At 53.1% G+C, this 23,721-nt stretch overlaps 1 protein-coding gene across 8 annotated transcripts in view; it reads left to right on the forward strand.

Moving 5' to 3' along the window:
- Positions 1–724: 724 nt before the first annotated feature.
- STX3 (syntaxin 3) overlaps positions 725–23,721 on the forward strand; it is a 98,210-nt gene continuing 75,213 nt past the window's right edge. For 2 of the 8 annotated variants that reach the window (XM_061381631.1, XM_061381630.1), the window contains exons 1-2: positions 3,696–3,829; positions 21,781–21,864. In XM_061381631.1, coding sequence (XP_061237615.1) covers positions 3,800–3,829; positions 21,781–21,864 — 114 coding nt within the window. In that variant the 5' untranslated portion in view covers positions 3,696–3,799. Of the gene's footprint in view, positions 816–3,667; positions 3,830–16,635; positions 17,455–21,780; positions 21,865–23,721 lie in introns of those variants that run through there. The other 6 variants (XM_061381632.1, XM_061381636.1, XM_061381629.1 and 3 more) reach the window with 6 other exon arrangements.

Below are 23,721 nucleotides of genomic sequence, written 5' to 3' on the forward strand. Positions count from 1 at the left end.
AATTCTGCTAGGATTATGGAAAAAACCAATTTTTAAAATATGGATAATTTTAAAAGCCTTTACTGAACTTGTTATAATACTGTTCCTGTTTCATGTTTTGGTCGCTAGGTTCCTGAGCAGGGATGCACGCCTCAACCCCCATGGAAAGGGGAAGTCTTAACCACGGAAGGGAAACCACAGAGCCAGGAAAATATTCACAGCATTTAATCTGGGTATAGCGCAGATTCTTTCCCTGAATTGAGACTTGACCCTCACCACCGCCGGTCCCATTTTTTGAGCTCCACTCCTTATCTGCGGGACATTGAGTTGTTCCCGACCGGGAAGACTGACAGGGAATAGGAAAGAAAGTGGAGGTGCGGGGGCGCGGGGCGGGGGCGTGGGGGGAGACGGAGGGCCAGGGGGAAAATGCGCCCAGCTCTCGGAAGGGAACACCGGCTGGGCAAGACTGATGGAAGGAGGAGCCGGGAGCGACAGAGGACGAGACGGCTGGATGGCATCACCGACGCGATGTCAGGAGTTTGAGCAAGCTCTGGGAGTTGGTGATGGACAGGGAAGCCTGGCGTGCTGCAGTCCATGGGGTCGCAAAGAGTCGGACAGGACTGAGTGACTGAACTGAACTGACCCACCTGGGGAAATCAGATAGGAAATAACAGCTTAAGGTTTCCAGTACAAACATCTTCCTCTTATACCTCTGCCCCACAGGAGAGGAGTCAGCCGTTCCTCCTCTGGCAACAGGCCTCACAGCAAACTGGGAAGCTGTAATATCTCTGATTCACCCCCTAGTGAAGCAGTAGCTTTGCAAAGACGTCCACACGGTGAGTGGCAGGTGTTATGACTGCATCACTGAACTGCGTACATTTCTCTGACGGATCCCCATGGCCGACATCATAAAATCCAAATTCTTCGTCCCAGCCCACCCCACCCTGCCTCACCTCCAGTAATTTTCACGAAGAAGAGTCTTTCAGCTCCAACCCGCAGTTCCCGGACCTTACACATTCCTTTACTTGGAATGCCCTTCCTCCAGGCAGAATTAGTAGCTCTCTCTCCCATCTATTGGGAGGCTTCCCAGTTGGCGCTAGTGGTAAAGAACCCGCTTGCCAATGCAGAAGACACAAGAGACGCAGGTTCAATCTCTGTGTCAGGAAGATCTCCCAGAGGAGGGCATGGCAACCCACACCAGTATTCTTGCCTGGAGAATGCCAAGGACAGAGGAGCCTGGTGGGCTACAGTCCATGGGGTCGCAAAGAGTTGGACACGACTGAAGTGACTGGTTGGAAGAGGGGTGTTTGCTATGACCAGTGGGTTCTCTTGGCAAAACTGTATTAGCCTTTGCCCTACTTCATTCTGTACTCCAAGGGCAAATTTGCCTGTTACTGCAGATATTTCTTGATTTCCTATTTTTGCATTCCAGTCCCCTATAATGAAAAGGACATCTTTTTTGGGTGTTAGCTCTAGAAGGTCTTGTAGGTCTTCGTAGAACCGTTCAACTTCAGCTTCTTCAGCGTTACTGGTTGGGGCATAGGCTTGGATTACCGTGATATTGAATAGTTTGCCTTGGAAACAAACAGAGATCATTCTGTCATTTTTCAGATTGCATCCAAGTACTGCATTTTGGACTCTTTTGTGGACTATGATGGCCACTCCATTTCTTCTAAGGGATTCTTGCCCACTGTGGTAGATATAATGGTCGTCTGAGTTAAATTCACCCATTCCAGTCCATTTTAGTTCTCTGATTCCTAAAATGTCAATGTTCACTCCTGCCATCACCTGTCTGACCACTTCCAGTTTACCTTGATTCATGGACCTAACATTCCAGGTTCCTATGTAATATAGGTCTTTACAGCATCGGAATTTACTTCCTTCATCGGTCACATTCACAACTGGGTGTTGTTTTTGCTTTGGCTCCGTCTTTTCATTCTTTCTGGAGTTATTTCTCCGCTGATACGAACAAAGCTAGTGGATGTGATGGAATTCCAGTTAAGCTATTTCAAATCCTAAAAGATGATGCTGTGAAAGTGCTGCACTCAATATGCCAGCAAACTTGGAAAACCCAGCAGTGGCCACAGGACTGGAAAACGTCAGTTTTCATTCCAATCCCAAAGAAAGGCAATGCCAAAGAATGCTCAAACTACCACACAATTGCACTTCCCTGGTGGCTCAGACGGTAAAGCGACTGCCTACAATGCGGGAGACCCGGGTTTGATCCCCGGGTTGGGAAGATCTCCTGGAGAAGGAAATGGCAACCCACTCCAGTATTCTCACCTGGAAAATCCCATGGACAGAGGAGCCTCTTAGGCTGCAATCCATGGGGTCGCAAAGAGTCAGACACGACTGAGCGACTTCACTTTCCTTTCAGTTTCACAAGCTAGCAAAGTAATGCTCAAAATTCTCTGAGCCAGGCTTCAACAGTACGTGAACGGTGAACTTCCAGATGTTCAAGCTGGATTTAGAAAAGGCAGAGGAACCAGAGATCAAATTGCCAACATCCGTTGGATCATTGAGAAAGCAAGAGAGTTCCAGAAAAACACCTACTTCTGCTTTGTTGACGACGCCAAAGACTTTCACTGTGTGGATCACAACAAAATGTGGAAAATTCTGAAAGAGATGGGAATACCAGACCACCTGACCTGTCTCTTGAGAAATCTGTGTGCAGGTCAGGAAGCAACAGTTAGAACTGGACATGAAAAAAATTGGGAAAGGAGTACGTCAAGGCTGTATATTGTCACCCTGCTTATTTAACTTCTATGCAGAGTACATTATGAGAAACGCCAGGCTGGATGAAGCACAAGCTGGAATCAAGGTTGCCAGGAGAAATATCAATAACCTCAGATATGCAGATGACACCACCCTATGGCAGAAAGTGAAGAACTAAAAAGCCTGTTGATGAAAGTGAAAGAGGAGAATGAAAAAGTTGGCTTAAAACTCAACATTCAGAAAACTAAGATCATGGCATCTGGTCCCATCACTTTATGGCAAATAGATGGAGAAACAGTGGAAATAGTGTCAGACTTTATTTTTGGGGCTCCAAAATCACTGCAGATGGTGACTGCAGCCATGAAATTAAAAGACGCTTACTCCTTGGAAGGAAAGTTATGACCAACCTAGACAGTATATCACAAAGCAGAGACATTACTTTGCCAACAAAGGTCCATCTAGTCAAGGCTATGGTTTTTCCAGTGGTCATGTATGGATGTGAGAGTTGCACTATAAAGAAAGCTGAGCACTGAAGGACTGATGCTTTTGAACTGTGGTGTTGGAGAAGGATCTTGAGAGTCCCTTGGGCCGCAAGGAGATCCAACCAGTCCATCCTAAAGGAAATCAGTCTTGAATATTCATTGGAAGGACTGATGTTGAAGCTGAAATTCCAGTACTTTGGCCACGTGACGCGAAGAGCTGACTCATTGGAAAAGACCCTGATGCTGTGAAGGATTGAAGCCGGGAGGCGAAGGGGCCAACAGAGGTTGAGATGGCTGGATGGCATCACCGACTTAATGGACATGAGTTTGAACAAGCGCTGGGAGTTGGTGATAGACAGGGAGGCCTGGCGTGCTGCAGTCCATGGGGTCGCAGAGAGTCGGATGCGACTGAGCGCCTGCACGCAGGCGGGACCGCCCCTCGGCCCCGGCGCGGTCCCTTTAAGGGCGGGGCGCGGCCCAGGTGAGGGCGGGCCGCCGGTCGCAGCCGCGCCCCCGGAGCCGCGTCGGGAGCGCGGGCGGGCCTCGCGGGGCCGCGGACGCTCCTTCTCGCCCGGCCGCCGCCTCTTCCGGCCGCTCACCTGGGCCCCGGCCCCGGCGCCAGGATGAAGGACCGGCTGGAGCAGCTGAAGGCCGTGAGTCCGGGCACGGACGGGCGGGCGAGCGGGCGGCTTCCTCCGACCCCGGGTCCAGGCCTGCTCTCCCTGAGCCGGACGCACGCAGCCCCCTCCCGGGTGGCCTGCCGCCGATGCGTCGCCGGGCTGCGCTCTCCCTGGACGCCCCCTGCCCCGCCCGGCTGGACGGCGTCTGTCGAGAGCTGGGGTCCGCGGGGGCGTCCAGAGGGGCTCCCCGTGAAGGTCGGGGCGCGCACCGCCTGCTCGCCGCTGCCGGGCGCTGCGCCCGGCCCCGCCTCCTCCGGGAGCCCCCTGGTCTGTCTCCCCTTGCGGGGCGCTGAGCCCGCTGCCCTCGCCCCCGAGAGAGCAGCTCCCGTGGGCGACCGCCTGACCGTGAGCTGATCTGGTCTAGCGGATGTTCAGCGCCTCGGCACCCCCAGCGGTCTGTAATTATTAATCCCCCCCGCCCGCGACCCCCATCCGTGGGACGGCTGTGATCAGGGCCAAGGATCTGAAGGGAGTCGGCTTCCAGCCCTGCTGCGTAAAAGCGGTGAAACCTTAGGCAACCTACTCTTTTGAACTTGTTTCCTTATCTGTCGAAGGAAGGTTAATGGTACCCTAGAGATTTGTGTTGAGATCGGATGATGTAATCGGGCTTAGTACAGAGAAGGGGTAAAGCATAGGTTTTTACGTGCAATATTCATTGACTCGTTGAATAATTACTGAGTGTTCTCTATGGGGCAAACCCAGTGTTAAGCCCTGGGGATTGGGTGACTCAGGCTCCATCTTAGGGGAATTTAAAATCTAGCCCTTGATGCAACGTCGTCCCATCTACTTGGGAGCTTGTGGGAGGCGCAGCCGCTTAGGCCTGCCTCCAGAGCGAGGGAATCAGAATCTGATTATCCATAAATCTCTCCAGGTGATCATGCGCACACTGAATCAAGTCTGAGCAACAGGGGTCTGGATAGAGGGACTGCCTCCCCGCTCCACTGCCTACCAGCTCTGCCCGTGACCTTGGAGCCTAAGTTTTGTCATCTGTGAAATGGGTATTCCTGAGGACTAAAACCGAGAGAGCTCGCACAGCCCTTTGTATGGTGCATGGCGCACCCAGGACTAAGCACTGGTGAATCTCACGCTAGTCACTGTAAAATCTCTTCGGAAAAATGAAGCCCTGGGCAAGCGTGAGGGAGTGCTGGGCTGATGTCACAGTTGTTTTCTTTCCCCGCCCTCGCCTGAGCTGAGACCTTCCTGACCCTTTCACCACTCCTAGGAGGACTGCGTTGGAGGCAGGGGAGGGGACGGTCACTGGTGGTGGGTGTCAGCCGCCTCGCCGCTTCCTTGCCCGTTGTCATCTGAGCCTCACAACAGCCCTGAAATGACAGAGCAGACGTGGCTGCCTCTGTTTGTAAAGAGCGGGAGACTAGAGCTCAGCCTGGGGAGGACGGAAGCCCCGGGTTACGCAGCCCGATCCAGGGAGGAGCCAGGCTCCTGGCCTCTCCCTGAGCCTTTGCCCCGGAGGCAGAGAGCAAAGCAGAGCGTGGTGTTGAAGACCTGCCAGTCCAGCACAATCCTCAGTCATGGGGCAGTGCAGAGATGGTCGGCAGGGAGAGGCAGTGCCCTTCCTTAAGTGAGGAAGTCCATTTCCAGGGCAAGACGCCCTTTCAACAGACAGCAGAGAGCCTCAGTTGAGCTCTGAGTCCCAAGTATAAATTCAGCTTGTTGGGAGGAACCCAAGCAAGTCCCTTTTCCTCTCCGAGCCTCAGTGTTATCATCTGTAAAATGGCGCCAATGCTGCGTCGTTCCCTTTTCCTCCCGGGAGCGTGGCGGGAGTGAGACTGTAGACGGAGCTGTGAGGCTGGGGGTGCGGCCTCGTGGAGCAGGGAGATGGATGACGGCGCCCTGCAAAGAGGACAGGCTCGGATTCAGGAGATTCCGACTGTGGCTTCGCCGCCGAGCGCCTGCTCCTCGGTGCCACTGCGCCTCACTGCTCCGCTCACGCCAGTATGTACCACAGGGAGTTCGGTGCATCTCCGAGTCCCTTCCAGCAACGTTAACGTTTTCCTTGAAGACTAGTGTTAAGGTTTAGGTGGGTTTTGGCTTCTAGCTCACCTCCCCTAGCCAGCCCCTCCTTACTCCTGGAGAGAGCGCGCGCGCCCCTTCACGGCAACACTGTTACCATCTTCGCTCTCTGATTCCTTTTGTCAGGGTTTGCTAACCTGCTCAAAGCCGGTTTAACCCTGAGCGGCAGTGCCATCTCTGTCGGCGGGGATCTTTCTAAACCCTGGGGCCAGCGGAGCGTGACCTGCCCCCAGACAGCTGAAGAGCCGCCCTGTGCGGGGCCTTAGTGCTGCTCCGTGTAGATAGGAGGAGAACAGTGAAGCCAGGAGGCTGCTGGGCAGACGTGATGACTCTAGAAAGCTTTTTTTTTTTTTTAATTTAGTTGCTTCCTTACTGACTGTGCTGGGCCTTTGTCGCTGCCCAAGCTCTCTGGGAGCTGCCGTGAGCGGGGGCCCCTCTCCCGCTGTGGTACGCGGGCTTCTCTCTTGCAGACCGTGGGCTCCAGTATCTGAAGCGTGTGGGTTCAGTATCGCGACTTCCCGGCTTCTAGAGCACAGGCTCAGTAATGCGGTGCACGGGCTTCATTGCTCTGAGGCCTGTGGGATCTTCCTGGGTCAGGGATCGAACCTGTGTCTCCTGCATTGGCAGGTGGATTCTTTACCCCGGAGCCACTCAGGGAAGCCCTGTGGAAGGCATTTGTGATACTCAGAGCTGCCCAAGGCGGGGCCAGGCTGGTGGGACCTGGGAGGGAGGCTTGGTGGCATGTTGACTGTTGTAGGAATTTGAGCCTTCTTGGAAAGGGGGGCAGCCCATGAGGAGGTTCAAAGTCTCCATCAACCCTGAGGGTGTGTGTTTCTAGAAGGGCTTCACTGGGAGCCTGTCTCAAGCACTCAGAGGCCACCAGAAAGTGGATTCACCGCACCCTCCCCTCAGGGTCACCGAGGGTGAAATGAGATAATCCCTGATAATCACCCACTGCAGTCAACTCAAGTTCCCCAAACAGACGGGCTGGGAGCAGCACCTTCCCTGAAGGGTGCCCCTTCCTGCTGCTGCGGTCACCGGTCACCGGCTGAGACTCATCCGTCTCTTGCCCTTCCCCTGGCGGGGCCGGCCCAGAAGCCTGCCTTTGGTGACGTCAGGCTGGCAGGGAGCTGTGGTGCCCACGCCCAGCCTGCCTCACCAGGCGGTTCCTGCCGAGGTCTCAGGCGCTGAACTTTGGATCCGCTGAGTCCAGACCCTTCCCGTCCCGGAGCTGGAGCCTCTTGCCCGGCTCTGGTTTCATTCAGCCAGTGTTCAGCCAGCATCTTCTATGTCCCCGCCCTCCCAGAGGCGCCGGGGCGGGGTGGGAATTGATGCAGAGGGACACGAGTTGCTGGGCCTTGGGGATCACAGTCAGCGAGGGAGGCACACGAGGAACAGACCGATGATCCCGTCCTTGAGACGGAAACAACTCCTTGAAGACCCCGTGGATCGGTCCCTGGTGCTGGGGCTTTAGGGCCCGGGGGCTGTTCCCAGAAGTGATGCTTCCGCTTGAGTCCCTGTTGAGACTGAAATCTACTCTGTTCAGAGGCTGGAGAGGCTCCTTAGAAGAAGCGCAAAGATCCTGAAACTCCACCCATTCTCCCTTTGGGCTTCAGGGAGACACCGTTCTTGGTGCTTTTAACCTCTGCCTGCCGCTGCTGGGCATCCTGATATGCAGAGTCTTTTTTTTATTTTTGGCCATTCTACAAGGTGTGTGGGATCTTATTAATAATAGTTCCCCAACCAGGGATTGAACCCAGGTCACAGCAGTGAAAGCCCTGGGTCTTAACCCCTGGACTGTCAGGGAATTCTAGGCAGAGTTCTTATACAAAGCCCTGGTCTGAAAGAACACGTGGTCGTATAGGGAAAACAAAGGGATGTGGTCCATGAAAAGCAGACCCCCCATCAAATGGAAACAGTGACAGACTTTATTTTCTTGGGCTCCGAAATCACCACGGACAGTGACTGCAGCCATGAACTTTGAAGACGCTCACTCCTTGGGAGAAAAGTTATGACCAAACTAGACAGCATATTAAAAAGCAGACATCACTTTGCCGACAAAGGTTCTTCTAGTCGAAGCTATGGTTTTTCCAGTAGTCATGTATGGATGTGAGAGCTGGACCATAAAGAAAGCTGAGGGCCGAAGAATTGATGCTTTTGAACCGTGGTGTTGGAGAAGACTCTTGAGAGTCCCTAGGACTGCAAGGAGATCAAACCTGTCAATGCTAAAGGAAATCAACCCTGAATATTCATTGGAAGGACTGATGCTGAAGCTGAAACTCCAGTACTCTGTCCACCTGCCGCGAGGAGCCGACTCTTTGGAAAAGACCCTGATGCTGGGAAAGATTGAAGGCAGGAGAAGGGGATGACAGAGGATGAGATGGTTGGGTGGCATCACCGACTGGATGGGCAGGAGTTTGTGTAAACTTCGGGAGTTGGTGATGGACAGGGAGGCCTGGCGTGCTGCAGTCCATGGGGTCACAAAGAGCTGGACATGACTGAGCGACTGAACAACAGCAACATCAAAGTTGATCATGCTCACAGAGAGGCAGCAATGTGTCAAATGGAGGTCACGGACTTTGGATGTGTGTCCAGAGAGCTGGAAACATCTTGGGGTTTACTGGCTCCTCCACAGAGAGCCAATAAGGATGCGCTAATCGACAGAGAAGGCAATGGCACCCCACTGCAGTACTCTTGCCTAGAAAATCCCATGGATGGAGGAGCCTGGTGGGCTGCAGTCCATGGGGTCGCTAAGAGTCGGACACGACTGAGCGACTTCACTTTCACTTTTCACTTTCATGCACTGGAGAAGGAAATGGCAACCCACTCCAGTGTTCTTGCCTGGAGAATCCCAGGGACGGGATGCCGGGTTGGCTGCCGTCTATGGGGTCTCGCAGAGTTGGACACGACCAACGAGACGCAGCAGCAGCAGCAGTGAAATCGACACCTGAGGCGCTGAAGGCCAGACCGACTTATTCACTCTCTGTTCCGTCTTGTGTCCTGCAGGGCTCGTCCCTGGCCTCCTTCTACATTTTGAAGTTCCCCATGTGAGTGCCCCAGGAGCACAGTCACATTGGTTGTACAACCACCAGAACAGGGGGCCGTGCTTCCCCTTTGAAGGTTTCTAATCGTCGTGGTTCCTTCCTCCCTCCCCTGTCTCCCTGGGGGAGCTGCCCCGGGTGAGCAGACGTCAGTGGAGCTGAGACGGGAGTGACAGGGATTGCGAGGGATTACAGGCCCAGCAGCCAGAGGTCAGAGAGAGAATGCAGGGCTGGGGGAAGGCGATTAGTTCTATTTTTACTCCCGTGGTGGTTGGGGGGGACATGCTCGAGCGTGCTGTCTTCCCTCCCTTCAGGGTCCCTTCCCCGTTTGGCAGAATTCCTGCCTGTCTTCCCAGGCTTGCTCCTTACAGGTAACGCTCCTGAAACACAGCCTGGGAGCTGCCCCCCAGCCTGCCAGCAGCCCTGGTGGGCTGCACATTGCTTCAGAGCGAAATACTTCTCTTCTATTGTCAGTGGGTTTTTTCTTTTCTTTTTTTTTTCTTACCGTGGCGTGGGCTTGAAAGCACCTTCCATCTGTCTTTTATGAGTTGGACTCTTTAGTCTCCTAAGTCCTGTTGTCTCTCAGCTCCATGGGTCTGTGACTTGCTGGTGTCAGTGGTAACAGTGGTCACTGACTGAGCTGCCGCTTCCTGTTGGAAAGGGCGCGCGTGTGTCTAATCCTCTCCACCCTGCAAGGCAAGGCGGTGCTATAGCATTCCCATCTTATAGGTGACGGAACTGAGGCTCAGATGGGCCTGAGGTTCGAGTGGGGAGACCAGGAGCTGAGTGAGCCCGTCTTGCTCATCTGTCACCGTCACTGGTCGCCTCCCCAGCTGCCCTCTGTGCCCCTTGTTACGGTGGCAGATGGGACCCTCACCCTTCCGCATGGTAAACTCTTGTCTGTCAACTGATCACTAACATCTTGTCCCTTACACACATTATTCTTCACTGTGACTTACCCTTCTGGCTCCATCCCCTCTGGGTTAGTGAAACTTGACCTGCTTGAAGTGCAGCATTTACTCTGGGACCCGTAGATTTGCTAATGGAGCCAGAGGTCAATGGTTCCACCTTTAAGGATGAGGATGGGTGAGTTCCAAGGCTCCTACCTGTACCTGAAACTTCCACCTCTACTCCTCATGGAGGGTTGTCCCCTTGCAGGAAGACCACAGAGGAGAACGTGTGGGTATCACAGTGAGAATCCTGCTACCTCGTTGCTCCCCTGGAAAATCTCACGCATCCCTGAAGGCTCACTTCCAGTGTCATCGCTGCAGGGAAGGTTCCAGATCTGAGCTGACAGCATTCAGCAGGCCTTCCTGGAGCCTCCACAAACTCTTTATTTTTATCGATATGTAAAAGCAGCCATGTAATGTTACGGTTTTAGAAGCTGCCTGCCAGTGAAGTCCTGTGTGAGAGTCCAGACCACACTCCCACAGCTCAGGAAGCTGTAAACCTATGGTTTTTCCAGTGGTCATGTACAAATATGAGAGTTAGACCATAAGGAAGGCTGAGCATCGAAGAATTGATGCTTTCAAACTGTTCTGCTGGATGAGACTCTTGAGAGTCACTTGGACAGCAAGAAGATCCAACCAGTCCATCCTAAAGGAAATCAACCCTGAATATTCACTGGAAGGACTGATGCTGAAGCTGAAACTCTAATACTTTGGCCACCTGATGCGAAGAACTGACTTATTGGAAAAGACCCTGATGCTGGGAAAGATTGAAGGTGGGAGGAGAAGGGGACGACAGAGGATGAGATGGTTGGATGGCATCACTGACTCGATGGACATGAGTTTGAGTAAACTCCGGGAGTCGGTGGTGGACAGGAGGCCTGGCGTGCTGCAGTCCATGGGGTCACAAAGAGTCGGACACAACTGAGCAACTGAGCTGCAACAACGGATGAACTTGCTGGGCGGTTCGGCAGTCCCGAGGGGGCCTTATCTCCAGCGTTTTATATCAGGCCACTTTGCAACTTCCTCCCCTCTCTGCTGTTGGGTCAGCCTGTTTCCTGGCTGGGCCATTTCCATGGCAACGTTCCCCTGTCTGCATGTGGAAACTTGAGTGAGGCTCACCCCCCACCTAGAGAGATCAGTGGAGCGTATGCTGTCTGGGTTTGTTTGGCTGCCTAGGTCAGGGAACCCGAAGGACGGCAGCGGGATTGCTTTTTGTAGAAATATGTGTTTGTGGTGGACTAATTTTAGACCGACAGAGGGTCACAAAGATAGTAGAGGGAGTCCCGTCTAAAGTTTCCTCCACTGTTAACGTCTTACGTGCGACGGGACACGTGTCTAAACTGAGAAACCGACCTTGGTACATCGCGCGTCACTGAACTCCAGACTTTTTGTGGATTCCACTCGTTTTCCCACGGGTGGTCCTCCCTCTGGTCTAGGATCCCACCCAGGGTAACACACTGAGTTGAGTTCCCGCAGCGTCCTCTGAGCTGTGACAGTTTCTCAGCTTTCCATTCATCACGACCTCTTTGGTACAGCCTCTGTGTGTTAGCTCTTTGCATGTGTATTTCTTGGGGACCAGGGCTGTGGTTGGGCGGCGGCAGGTGCTGTTAAGACACGTCTCTCCAGGGTGATGGACCTCAGGGATCCATCCAGTGACCCGCTCTCCTCCTGGCTCTGGCACTCAGTTTTCAGGGTCTGGGGAGGTTGCTTGGCGCCTTTATGCTTTGGTTTTCTCAGCTGTAAGGCGGGGAGGGTCCCCAGAAGATTCTTGCAGAGATTAAACGCCTTGGTAAATTTAAAACCCATGTCTTAGGCTCTGGTCTTATTTTTAGTTATTTTTTGACCACACATTGGCATGCGGGATCTTACTTCCCTGACCAGGGATCAGACCTGAAGCCCCTGCGCTGGAAATGCAGAGTCTTATCTACTGGACTGCCAGGGAAGTTCCAGGCCCGAGTCTTAGAGTCCTCCTCGCAGGTGGGCTGCTCAGTAATTGCCAGCATTCCTGGGCTTCCCTGGTGGCTCAGCCTGCAATGCGGGAGACCTGGGTTTGACCCCTGGGTAGGGAGACCCCCTGGAGAAGAGATAGGCTAGGCACTCCAGCATTCTGGCCTGGAGAATTCCATGGACTGTATGGTCCATGGGGTCTCAAAGAGTCAGCTGTAACTGAGGGACTTTCACTTTCACAACCATTAGTGTGCCGTCCTCTAGGAGCATCCAGGGAGGGGGGTGCTTGGGGGACAGAGGCTGAAAGCAAGTTGGGAAGGAGGCTGAGGATGAGGGAGGCAGACAGTGTAAGTTCCTTCCTCTCTCCTGTATCCTTGGCAGCTGGATGCTGAGGGGTGTAGGGTGTTGATGGGGTTGGGGGAGGGGAGGAAGCCTGGGAAGTGTGGAGAAGCCTAGGATAGGGGAGAGGAAGCAGAGGGTTCATCTTTGAGTCTCCCTGAATGCTCCTGGGGTGAGAGGGACAGCAGGAAGAGGGTGTGGCCTTCCCACCCAGATGCCTTCCTGCAGGCATCCTTTGCCGTTTCCCCAGGAGTCACCTAGCCATCCGTTCTCTAATGCCCCGTCCTCGCCTGGGCGTCGGTCCCTTGGACTGAGAGCTGTCATCTCCCCCCATGTGGTGGCAGAATGGCCTGGGTGCCTCCCATCTGAGACCGCAAGGCTCCAGGGAGAGCAGGGTGCCCAGTCTGGTCTGTGCTATTGGAGATGAGAGATGTTCAATCAGTGCCACTGGCTGAGTGAGTGGACAGATGGATCTGTGACTCCGGATGGGACCTTGTGTTGAATGAGAAGAACATTGTGGGCGAGGCCCTTGGTTTTGAGACCCCAGATCTGTGTCTGAAATAATCCACTGTGACCCAGGGGTTGGACCACGCAGGGGTCCATTTGTTCCCTATTGGCCGTGTGGTTCTGGGTGAATGAACTTCCCTGGTCACAGATTTCTCGTCAACATAGATGACGTCTACCCGCCTGGTGCTTTTGCTTTTTCCTCCTTCCTCTCTTTAGATGAGCTTCCATCTCTCTTCACTACTCCTGCTCTGTGTCTTGCTTAGGGCCTGCCCAGCAAAAGCAGAGGCGTGAGCGTGGCGTGTGGGGTGAAGCTTCGGTGGGTCTTGTGTCCAGCAAATGGAGTGCAGGATCTTTTCAAGCTTCACAGACGATTAAAAAATGCTGACCATGTGCTAACACACAAATAAAATGCTAAATTCCACAAAATATTAAGTCATATGGGACTTGTTCCCTGATGACGATAATAATAAAGTTAGAAATTAACTATGCAGTTATAGCTCTCCTTAGGTTTACCCACTTTGAAGGTTTAAATTCTTAATGTATTTAGAAAGAACTGACTCATTGGAAAAGACCCTGATGCTGGGAAAGATTGAAGGCGGGAGGAGAAGGGGCCGACAGAGGGTGAGATGGTAGGATGGCATCACCGACTCTAGGGACGTGAGTTTGGGTGAACTCCAGGAGTTGGTGATGGACAGGGAGGCCTGGTGTGCTGCAGTCCACGGGGCCGCAGAGAGTCAGACATGACTGAGTGACTGAACTGCACTGAACTGAGCTGATTTAGAAAGTTTGCCTACTTTTCTAAATAACTCGTGGGCTCAGAAGAAACCAAAATGGAAATGACAAACTGTTTAGAAATGAACGATGAGTAGTAAAGGTCAACATTTTTGAGAATTAGCAGAAGCAAAATTTACAGAGAGCTCTATTTCTTTAAATGCATATGTAGAGAGATGAATAAGTGAACCACATGTCAGTCCAGTCTAAGGGACCCGCTGTCACCTTCTGAGAATTGGCATTAGAGTTGCGTCTTTAGCAGAAACTCAGTTTAGTGAAACCTGATAGCATGGCATGGTCTTGGGAGTTTACTCTGTACCCACGTTGCTCTAAACTCTTCACACACATTCACTAATTTAATCCTCACAGCAGCTCCAGGGCCAGATTACTCCTGCTGCACTCAGGGAGCTGAGTCTCAGAGAGGTCAAGTCACTCGCTTAAGGTCACACAGCTGCTCAGGTGGCAGAGCTGGGTCTTCGGCGCAGGCAGTCATGGGTATCTCTACAAACCCACACGTCTGTGGGCTTATGTACACTGGTATTTTCTTTAAAAAATTAAAAATACTACTTGTTTGGCTGCCCCAGGCCTTGGTTGCGGCAGGTGGGATCTTTTAACGTGGCCTTCGAATTCTCAGTTGCAGCTCGTGGAGACTGGCTCCCTGACCGGGAATCGAACCCGAGCCCCCCGCGTTGGGAGCTGAAACTCTTAGCCAGTGGACCACCGGGGAAGTCCCTACACTGGTATCTTTTTCATTCCTGCACGTAGACGAGTCCAGTTCAGTTTCCCCGACGTTGCAGCGTCCCTGAAATATGTGCGGACGTGGTTCTGAGCTGGCCTGGGGAGGGCGTCTTCAGGCAGAGTGTGGAGGGTAAGAGCCGGCAGCCCCGGCTTCCACAGCCCTGCCTTTGGGCCCTGATGCTGCTCCTGTTAGCGGGGTCACCCGGGATGAGCCATTTAACCAAGTGAAGTAGTCGTCTCAGCTGCCAGTGGGGTGTCATGCGTGTCCCTCCTGGGGTTGCCGTGAGAAGCAAATATTACGTTTGGAACCACAAAGTGCCTGCAACAAAATACCCTTATTATCGTCGTGATGGTGGAACGCCTGGGGCTCGGTCAGCTGGGACTTTGGCTCTTGTCCAGTTGTCCAGGGACTCGGTGGCCTTGGGCTAATCTGGTAATGAGTTTATTCCTCAGCGTCTTCATCTTCAAACGGGGCCAGTTCTTGGCTCAGACTGTTCAGCCAGAACCACATCTTGAAGGCGAGCGCGTGAGGCTCACCCAGGAAGCCACTCTCCCGTGGTTTCCTCTTGGTTCAGCGGAGGGGGGGTGTTAGGAAGAGGCAGAAAGGGGAACATCGCGTCCGGGAGGGTTTCGGTTTAGGAGGGCGAAGGGGCGTTGACGGAGGTCTCGCAGACCCTGAGGTGGGGAACAGAGAGCCCTGAGTGCCTGCTGAGAGCTGACACTTACTCAGACTTTCTGGCTCTCTTCATTGGAGGAGAGAGACTGGAAAAACCAGAAGCTGGGCTCAGGCAGGGGTGTGTGTGTGTGTTTGGAGTCCTTGGATGTGCTGGTGTTTGTCCTTGGGAATCCACAACCCCTCATCCTGGAAAGGAGGCTCGGGGGGTGGGGGAGGTAGGCAGTAAGGACGAGGAGAATCACACGTCCTTGTCTCTTTGAACCAGATTTAATGGGTGAAGATCTGGGTCTGTAAACAGGAGTCTCCCAAGCACAGAGCTCTTTCCATGTGGAGAGGAGGAAGCAACTGGAGGGCCTGACCCGCCGACCACGGTCCTTCCCCAGCGGGGACATCGGGACCAGACGCGCCTCCCCAGGCCGGACTGCTGGTTCCCCGTTCTGTTATCATCTCCTTCACCCCGAAACTTTCCCGAGCACTCCTGAGTCTCCCTCGGTCTGACACCCACTGCGGGAGGGTCATCGGAGGGCCTGTAAACAGAGACCTCTGCATTTGGGGTGGCCTTCTCCCGTCCTTTTCTTTGTCCCTTCCACCTTGACGCTCTGATTTGTAAAGGTCCTTCAGGAGTTGCTGATGATTTGGATGAACACTGAGCCATGCTTTACCTTGGAAAGGAGGGAGGGACTCCGTCTTCTTCCCTTTTCTTTAGAAAGCTCCGTTCATGTGCTCTGGTGCAGTTCCTGCTGGCTAAGCGTGCCTCTCTTTCTTTCCCTTGTTCTCTCTCTCTCTCCTTCCTTTTTCTCTCTTGGCAAGAGGCCTGATTCTGAAAGTGAAGTCGTGTGTTCAACCTCAGTGTGAAAAGCAGACGAAGGTGGAGCTCTGCAGGTGGAAGAGGGGATGCAGGCTTGACTGCCCCCACCCAAATTCCCTGGAGGGTTTCTGAGGTGTCCCTGAAGTCTCCTGGGGGTGCGCAGAGTCACATTGGAAAGCTAAGCCCTGTACTGGGTCAGAAGACCGAGGCTTAGTGGGGACCAGCGCGCCGGCCTGAGGCCCCCGCAGCCCCTGTCCAGCCCGCTTTCAGCCGGAGGGTGGTGGCCCCCTAGCACCTCCCAGGGGCTCCTCAGGCGGCAGACCCGCCGAGCAGGGGACGCGGGTTCGATCCCTGGGTCGGGAAGAGCCCCGAAGCAGGCCGTGGCGACCCTCTCCAGTACCCTTGCCTGAGAACCCCATGGACGAGGAGCCCGGCGGGCTACGGTCCAGTCCACAGGGTGGCAGAGAGTCGGACATGAACGACTGAAATGACAGAGGCTCTGCGGGTGGGAAATGTTCTATGAGAGGAGCCCACGAAGGGGCCCACAGGCTGAGGCCGACAGAGAAGGGGCTGGGGCGCGGTCAGGCTGGGCGGCGGGATCGCGGGTGGCGCCGAGTCCTGGGTCTGCGCCCTCCTCCCACTGTTGCCAGAGAGGGTGGCACGGGCCCGCCGTCCTCAGGGCCCGGGGCCCGGGCGGGGGCCGCAGGGGTGGGGAACAGGGGTGAGCTCAGTGCGGCTGAGTCACGGCCGTGTCTCCTGGCAGGCGAGGAGCAGGAGTCAGGGGAGAGGAAGCGGGTGGCGGGCACGTGGTGCTGGCCGGCGGTGTCAGCTGCGGCCGCTGCTGCAACGTTCCTGTTGCCACACGCCTTGATAAAGATGCCCCAGTGCCCTCCAGGCAGTGGGCAGTCCCGCTGCCCGAGATAAGGCGCGTCACCTGCTTTGCTGGCCCTGGGGCTCCCGAGGCCCCGTGGCCCCCGTGAGAGCATGGGTGTGTCCAAAGGGAAGGACCCCCGCCCAGGGTCCGGCGGGTCTGTTCTCAGGGAAGCCCTGACCCAGTCTCACGTGGTTCAGATGACCTGGGCTTCGGCCGCTTCCGGGAATTGTCTCATCTGGACTGAAGTTTGTTGCTATTGTTGTTGATCGTGGGGGCAGCTCGCTGCAGTGGGAAAAACTGTAGGAGAAACTTCCCATCCTGGGAAGATGGGAGTCAAGGAACCTGGGTTCTATTCCTGGCTCTTCCGATAACTCATGATTTGGTCTTGGGCTTTGGTTTGCCCATCTCTTAAGTGAGAGAATCTGATGATAGAATCTGTAGGGTTACTTTCAGCTCTAACGTTCTGTATCTTTTTTTTTTTTTTTGGTTCTTTCCTGTTTAAGAGTACTTAGATCCAGATAAAAGCAGTGGAGATGACTTTCTAGATCTTGTTATAGTTGTTTTATTGAGATGTTACCTGTGCCAGTATTTTGGTCATCTGATGCGCACAGCTGACTCATCGGAAAAGAACCTGATGCTGGGAAAGATTGAGGACAGAAGGAGAAGAGGGCATCAGGTTGAGATGGCTGGATGGCATCACCGATGCAAGGGACATGAACTTGGGCAAACTTCGGGAGATGGTGAGGGACGGGAGGCCTGGCGTGCTGCAGTCCATGGGGTCGCAAAGAGCCGGACACGACTGAGTGACGATCAACAGCAGCAACCACGTGCTGTTCATCGTGTAAGGAACGCAAAGCGATTATCTTATTCAATCCTCACAAAAGCCCTGGTGGACACTGTCGCTCCTGTTTTGTAGGTAAGGAAATTGAGGCTCAGAGATGCTGAGCCACGTGAGTGAACAGTCATTGAGCCTCAGTGACCAGCATGGGGGGCGGTGGTTTCCCAGGTGGCTCAGTGGCTAAGATGCCAAGCCGGCCAGTGCAGGAGAGGCAGGTGGACCCCTGGGTCAGGAGGTCGCTTGGAGGAGAGCACTGCAACCCCCTCCAGTCTTCTTGCCTGGGAAATCCTGTGGACACAGGAGCCTGGAGGGCTACAGTCCATGGGGTCGCAGAGTCAGACACGACTGAGCATGCATGCACGATGAACACGAGATGGAGTCACTTACAAAGCCCTGGTGGTCCTGCTGCTGCAGAGCTGATCTTGACTGAGCCTTTACGTGAGCGCTTCCGTACGTTTAGGCTGCACACCCTTACAATTACGTGGTGGGGAAGCACACACTTATTAGGCACTGCTGTTGCTGTGTGAAGCTTCCCACAGGTGAGCCTGTTAAGAGTCACAGGGTCTGTGGTGTTGTGACCACTTAGCAGTAGAAAAACTCAGAGCAGTCAGAGAACTTGTTGCAGGCCTCACAGCAGGTCAGTGATAATGACAGGCCTTGAACCCCAGCTCTGGGTGACCCAAGGCTGCTTTTTTCCCCAAATTCGGGCATCCTCTCATTGGAGGTGCCTGCTCAAAGCCGGCAGGTGGGGAGTCCCTGTCCGAAGGGCATGGCTCTCGTGCGTATCATGACAGAGGGCTCAGGCTGCCTCCAGTGCTCCGGGACGAAGTCGTTCCCAGCTTCCAGAAACTTCTCTGAGTCCATCCCATGATGCAGCCTCACCTCACTTCCTTAGCACATTTGCCTGTTTGAATGAAACTGAGTGGGCACACCCGTGTGTCTTGTGTGTGAGTTACGTGTGTATTCACAGACCTGAGCTGTTTCCCTGCAGTGGGGGTCTCTATCAGACTCTCAACAGGGGTGTGCTGAGTCACGTTCCTGCGGGAAGGTCGGGTTCCTGTTTTTCTAGCGAGGGTCTTGGCGATCCTTCTTGGGAGACAGAGCCCTCTGGAGTCCGCTGAGACGCCCGGGTATTGATGATAGTTGGTAAAAGCAGCATTTTATCTCAAGCTTTAGAAACTGCTGGGTGGATCCAGGCCACTGGCCTCAGTGGGAGTTAGTTATTAAACTAAGTTGATTTTAGTTTTCATTACATCTACAGCATATGGTGTGCGCTCAGTATACATTCGGAATAGGTTAATTAATGACAAGCGCAAGTAATTTCAGGGCTTCCCTGGTGGCTCAGCGGTCAAGAATCTGCCTGCAACGCAGGAGCCAAGGGGTTGATCCCTGGGTTGGGCAGATCCCCTGGAGGAGGCAATGGCAACGGGCTCCAGTATACTTGCCTGGAGAACCCCATGGACAGAGGAGCCTGGTGGGCCCCAGTCCATGGGGTTGCAAGAGTTGGACACGACTTAGCATTAAGCCACTACCACCGCAGGTAATTTCATTTCATTTCATACTTTTTTTCTCTTTGGCCTTGCCATGTGGTCTGCAAGATCTTCTCTGACCAGGGACTGAACTCGTGCCTGCTGTGTTGGGAGCACAGAGTCTTAACCACTGGACTACCAGAAGTCCAAGAGATTTTAATTGCGAGTGACAGAAGCTTCTGGCTAAACAAGTAAAAAGCAGTATTACAAGAACACTGTTGGAAGAAGACCGCGGAAGATCTGTAGAGCTTGCTCTGAGCCGAGGAGTGGGTTTGGGAAGGTGGAGATGAGGGTAGTGTCTCTGTTGCGTGTTGCTAGAGGGCGATTTGGTTCTGTTCATTTCATGGTTCAGAATCCTCAGGGAGCCTAGGTGGGCACCGATAACTTTCCCATCAAATGGGGAAGGTGGAGGAGGTTAGGTACCTTCTTGAAGGAAGGTGTTCTGGGCAGGCACATACTCCAAGTCTCCAGGTGAAGCCCAAGGCAGCCCTGACCCTCGGGGAGTTCAGGTCAGTGGGGAAGGATCGGTAGGTGAAGGGGTGATTAATATGGGCGGGGTGGGACTGAAGAGGGTTTGCACAGAATGCATTGGGAGCTCAGGGAGGTTTTAAATGTTGCAGGGGGTTGGGGTCAGATCAGGCAGACAGAGAAGTTTGTTCGAGGTTGAATTTTAAAGCCTCAATGAAATTTTGCCAGCTGGACAAATGCATTTCAGGAAGAAGTTCTTGGATGACAGTTCTGCAAGGTGAAAGCATGGTGTGTCCAGAAACATGTTAGGGGTTCCAAGCGCCTGGCCCAGACGCATCATAGAGAAGATAGACATGTGCGCCTGTGGCTGGCTGATGCAGAGGGTTCACAGAAAACAAGAAAATTCTGTAAAACAATTGTCCTTCAATTAAACAAACAAAAAAAAGAGTTGTGAGTGGGAGCCAGATCTTAGGGGGCCCGTGTGCTCTCTTAGGCTTCGGGACGTTTTTTTTTCCTGTAGACCATTTTGGGGGCTTTTCCCCCTCTTTTATTTTCCTTTTCTTGAACACAAAATCTTAAAGAATACTGAGGAGGTGACAGTACCTGATCAAACAATATCTAAGTACCTAACAGTACTTAACTGAGTTCTTAAGGAATGAATTTAGTTTCAGGAAAGGGCCTGGGATTTCTAGGTAGGAAACATCCTTCCTGGGCACAGGGCCACTAGGCTTTGGGACTTTTAATCCTGGGAAATGTTAGGAAGGTGCTCGCGGGGCCGGAGTGGCGTCCTCGACGTCCAAGTCCTTGCACGAGGCTGTGACCCTCGGGTTGCTGAGGGCTGCAGCCACGCCAGAGAACGAGGTGGGGGGCGCTCAGTCCTCACCTGTGTCTGCCTCTCTGCGACCCCAGGGACTGCAGCCCACCAGGCTCCTCTGTCCACAGGGTTTTTCAACCAGGAATACTGGACTGGGTTGCTGTTTCCTCCTCCAGGGGATCTTCCCCACCCAGGGATCGAACCCAGGTCTCTTTCATTGCAGGCGGATTCTTTACCCACCGAGCTCTCGGGGAAGCCTGAGATGATGGGGGCGGTAGTCAAAGGCGGCTCCCCAGAGGACTGGAGAGCCCCACATTTCAGGGGCAGTTCCAGGAACTCCATCAGGACTAGACCATTCCCGGGATGGTAGCTGGGGAGGGAACGGGGGCCCTGGTGGCCTTGCTTGCTCCTGGAGTCCTGTGTTGAGTGGCATGTCTTGGCTTAGGAGGCCACGGGCCCCTGAAGTGCGTGGAGAGCCGGTATCGAGGTTCATCCCCCTCGCCGCCTCCACCCCCTGCAACCCCTTCTCCCCCGTGCCTAGGGATGGGGTGCTGTGTGGACTGCAGCAGTCGGGGGACGTCTGGGAAGAACGCAGAAGCAGCTCGGGCCCTTTGGTGGGTGGGCATGGGGGCACTTCCTCTCGCTGCCGCTTGGTGGTCCTGCAGGGGTGGTTGAATGAGATTGAGAAAGCCGGCGTCGCCGGGGGTGCTGGAGCCTGCGGGAGGGCTTCCTGTTTGCTGTGAACACGAGCTCTGACCCGGAGCTCTCGCAGCGGTGCCCTTCCCTTTACATCGGGTGGTTGCTGAAAACGGGAAAAGGTTTGCTCCCACCGTGAGGATTTGAAGCTGGTGATTTGGAGGAATCGGGACTGTCCTAATACATATATCCCTGGTGGGGTAGGTCATACGCCTGAACATTGTTAGAAACACGGGATCCAGACCCGAAGGACGACGGGCTGGAATCTCGTCTCCAGCACTAGCTGTGTGGTCTTGGCCTCTCTGTTCTCGGGTCTCCAACTGGAATAAGTTACAATAACAGCACCAATACCATCATCACCACCCCCGAACACGATGCTCACTGCACACTTGCAGCATGCCGGGCCCTGTGCAAGTGTTTCCTAGCCATCATGTCACTCATTTTGTAAACAAACCTGTGATTCAAGTGGTGTTATGATTAGCACTTTATGGATGAGGAAAGCTGGGGTCGGTCGATTGATTGGTGTTTTTCTTTTTTTCCTCTCTCTGTGTTTAACTGAAAGTCGCTCAGTCATGTCTGACTTTCTGTGATACAGTCCATGGAATTCTCCAGGCTGCAACATTGGAGTGGGTAGCCTTTCCCTTCTCCAGCGGATCGTCCCGACCCCGGAATCGAACCAGGGTCTCCTGCACTGCAGGTGGATTCTTCACCAGCTGAGCTCCCTGTAGTTGATTTACAATGTTGCATTAATGTCTGGTGTGATTGAGCCATGTATACATTCTTTGGGGAGCTAGGACTTGAACTCAGAGTGTATGAGAGGTTGCTGCAGCTCCCGGTGCTTGGTGCGTGTTCAGCGCTCTCGGGTTGCTGCATCGTGAGCCGTTTCGTCCCTCACAGAAGCAGCTGACGCAGGATGACGACACCGACGAGGTCGAGATCGCTGTTGACAACACAGCTTTCATGGACGAGTTCTTCTCTGAGGTGGGTGCCTTCCGTGTGTTTCTTCTGAATGGATGTAAGGAACCGTGGCTTCCTTAGGCAACGGTAAAGCCCGTAGGTCTTTCGGGGGCAGCAGAGGAAAGCCAGTCTTCTGCTGGGGGGGAGCCAGGCCGAGAGGCTGCGAGGAGAGTCCCCGTTACTGGGGAGGACGTGGCCTTCTACTCTCACTGAGAAACCCAGCAGGAGGTAAACCATGCACATCAAAGAGACGCTGTTAAAGCCACGCTCGTGATGACATTTTCATGGTGTCCTTTCTTGCCTACAAGAGAATTTAAATAGGGAACCACGCCAGGGGACCCAGCCATGAACGTAAGGGAAGAAAAAGCGTTTCATGGCATTTTTAGGCCTGCAATTGGGATAGATCTGAATTGTTGTTACCAAAAATTCAATCTCTTTGACTTAATTCTGGTAACAACTCACAAACCAAGAAACCGCCAGTTTATGTCTTTTTTTTTTTTAATTTTATTTTATTTTTAAACTTTACAATATTGTATTAGTTTTGCCAAATATCGAAATGAATCCTCCACAAGTATACATGTGTTCCCCATCCTGTACCCTCCTCCCTCCTCCCTTAGGTCCCAGTGCACCAGCCCCAAGCATCCAGTACCGTGCATTGAACCTGGACTGGCGACTCGTTTCATACATGACATTATACATGTCTCAATGCCATTCTCCCAAATCTCCCCATCCTCTCCCTCTCCCACAGAGTCCATAAGACTGTTCTATACATCAGTGTCTCTTTGCTGTCTCGTACACAGGGTTATTGTTACCATCTTTCTAAATTCCATATATATGCGTTAGTATACTGTATTGGTGTTTTTCTTTCTGGCTTACTTCACTCTGTATAATAGGTTCCAGTTTCATCCATCTCATTACAACTGATTCAAATGTATTCTTTTTAATGGCTGAGTAATACTCCATTGTGTATATGTACCACTTTCTTATCCATTCATCTGCTGATGGGCATCTAGGTTGCTTCCATGTCCTGGCTATTATAAACAGTGCTGCGATGAACATCGGGGTACACGTGTCTCTTTCCCTTCTGGTTTCCTCAGTGTGTATGCCCAGCAGTGGGATTGCTGGATCATAAGGCAAAGCTTCTGCACAACAAAGGAAACTATCAGCAAGGTGAAAAGACAGCCTTCAGAATGGGAGAAAATAATAGCAAATGAAGCAACTGACAAACAACTAATCTCAAAAATATACAAGCAACTCCTACAGCTCAACTCCAGAAAATAAATGACCCAATCAAAAAATGGGCAAAGAACTAAATAGACATTTCTCCAAAGAAGACACACAAACAGTTTATGTCTTTTGAAGTTCAGCAGAGGCAGAAATGGGTGGCCCGTGTGTACAGATTCACATGGCCTTTGAGGTAGAGGGTCCTGCTGGAAGGTGCTGTGGGAGACGTGAGTGATGGAGAGCTTGAGGAAGGGGCGCGTGTGTCACAGACAGAAACACAGGCGCTGGAGCCAGGGGAGCTCGGGTTCGCCTCTCGGCCCGGGGGCCTTCCCTGGCGGTGGTGCTTAAGACTTTACCTTCCGGCGCAGTGGAGATGGGTTCGCTCCCCAGTCGGGGGAGACCTAAGATCCCACATGCCCCATGACTAAAAACCCAAAACGTGAAACAGAAGCAATATTGGAACAAATTCAATAAAGGCTTTAAAAATGAATGACCCATATAAAAAAAAATCTCAGCCCTGCTTCTGACAGCTGCCATTCTTAGGAACATTCCTTCACAGTCTTGTTTCCTTTATCTGTACATTGGGACCGATAATATTATTCCCCAAAGGACTATTAGGAGGATTAAGCGGCTCCTGTTTCTGAAACGTTCATGTAG

The sequence above is a fragment of the Bos javanicus genome, chromosome 15, assembly GCF_032452875.1.
Source record: "Bos javanicus breed banteng chromosome 15, ARS-OSU_banteng_1.0, whole genome shotgun sequence".
Taxonomy (NCBI): Eukaryota; Metazoa; Chordata; class Mammalia; order Artiodactyla; family Bovidae; genus Bos; species Bos javanicus.